The sequence below is a fragment of the Etheostoma spectabile genome, chromosome 13, assembly GCF_008692095.1.
Source record: "Etheostoma spectabile isolate EspeVRDwgs_2016 chromosome 13, UIUC_Espe_1.0, whole genome shotgun sequence".
In the NCBI taxonomy this organism is placed as follows: domain Eukaryota; kingdom Metazoa; phylum Chordata; class Actinopteri; order Perciformes; family Percidae; genus Etheostoma; species Etheostoma spectabile.
The window spans coordinates 10,420,878-10,421,932 of record NC_045745.1 but is presented as its reverse complement, the minus strand read 5'-3'; the positions used below and the strand labels follow the sequence as shown (position 1 = coordinate 10,421,932).

The 1,055-nt window shown below is 45.3% G+C and overlaps 1 protein-coding gene across 1 annotated transcript in view; it reads right to left on the bottom strand.

The window, feature by feature from the left end:
- znf346 (zinc finger protein 346) overlaps nucleotides 1–1,055 on the bottom strand; it is an 8,882-nt gene that overhangs the window by 1,201 nt on the left and 6,626 nt on the right. Inside the window, 2 exon segments of the mRNA XM_032534687.1 lie at nucleotides 267–366; nucleotides 478–735. Coding sequence (XP_032390578.1) covers nucleotides 267–366; nucleotides 478–735 — 358 coding nt within the window.

Here is a 1,055-nt window from a genome sequence, read left to right as displayed (position 1 = left end):
TTGTTGTTATTATTATTGTTGTTATTTTGTTGTCTTTATACTGTCTTTTTTATTTATTGTTTCTTGCTAAACCAGCTGCTGGAACTTTCAATTTCCTCGCGGGTGTCATCCCAAACGGATTAATAAAGAGAAGTCTGAGTGTCTAAGTGGAAGTGTTGGTCTAAAAGGAAACCAAACAACCTTAAGGCTTAATCAAATGATGAGGATATTAAAAAGTGATTCACCTCTTTTAAAACCAGTCGGAAAGGGATGACGTGTGAACTTACTGGTTCTTATGTTTGGCCCCGCTGATGTGAGACTGGTACTGCTCCACCGAGTTCAGCTCAATGCTGCAGACGGTGCACGGGTAGCCCTTTAGTGTGGAAGCTGTGGACACACAGAGAAGGAGAGAGGTTGTTTACTAGTCCACACAGAAGAAAGTATGAGTGACTACTCCTGATCCTCAGAGGGAGCGGTTCTGCAAACACGTGGTCTGACCCGGTGCAGTGGAGGGGCCGTACGTCTCCATCAGCTTCAGCTTGGTCATCTGCTTTCTGTGCTTCTTGCCCACGTAGTGCTGCTGGGCCATGAGCGGGTTGTTGAAGGAGGCCTGGCAGATGGAGCAGAACCGGTCCGGGTTGCTGTTGCTGTTGTTGTTGCCGCCCGGCGCCGGCACGCCGCTCGAATCGTCGGCTGGTTTCTTCTTGGGCTGGACTGGTGGTGGTGGTGGTGGTGGTGGTGTTTGGGAGGCTACAGCTGGAGAGGAGTTAGAATAAACACAGTTGGCACGTTCAGAAACAACAGGTTACGATGTAAATACGTTCACACAGGGAACAGAGCATCTGGAGCGAAGTGGAGCGATGAGTTTCTGCTCCAATATCTCACTCACTCGCTCACCTCTCTCTCCAAAACAATAAATAAAGCTGCGTTGCAATAGATAGATAGATAGATAGATATTATAGATGATAGATAGATAGATAGATAGATAGATAGATAAATAGATAGATAGATGGATGAATAGATAGATAGATATTATAGATAGACAGATAGATATTTATTGATCCCAAAAAATGGGA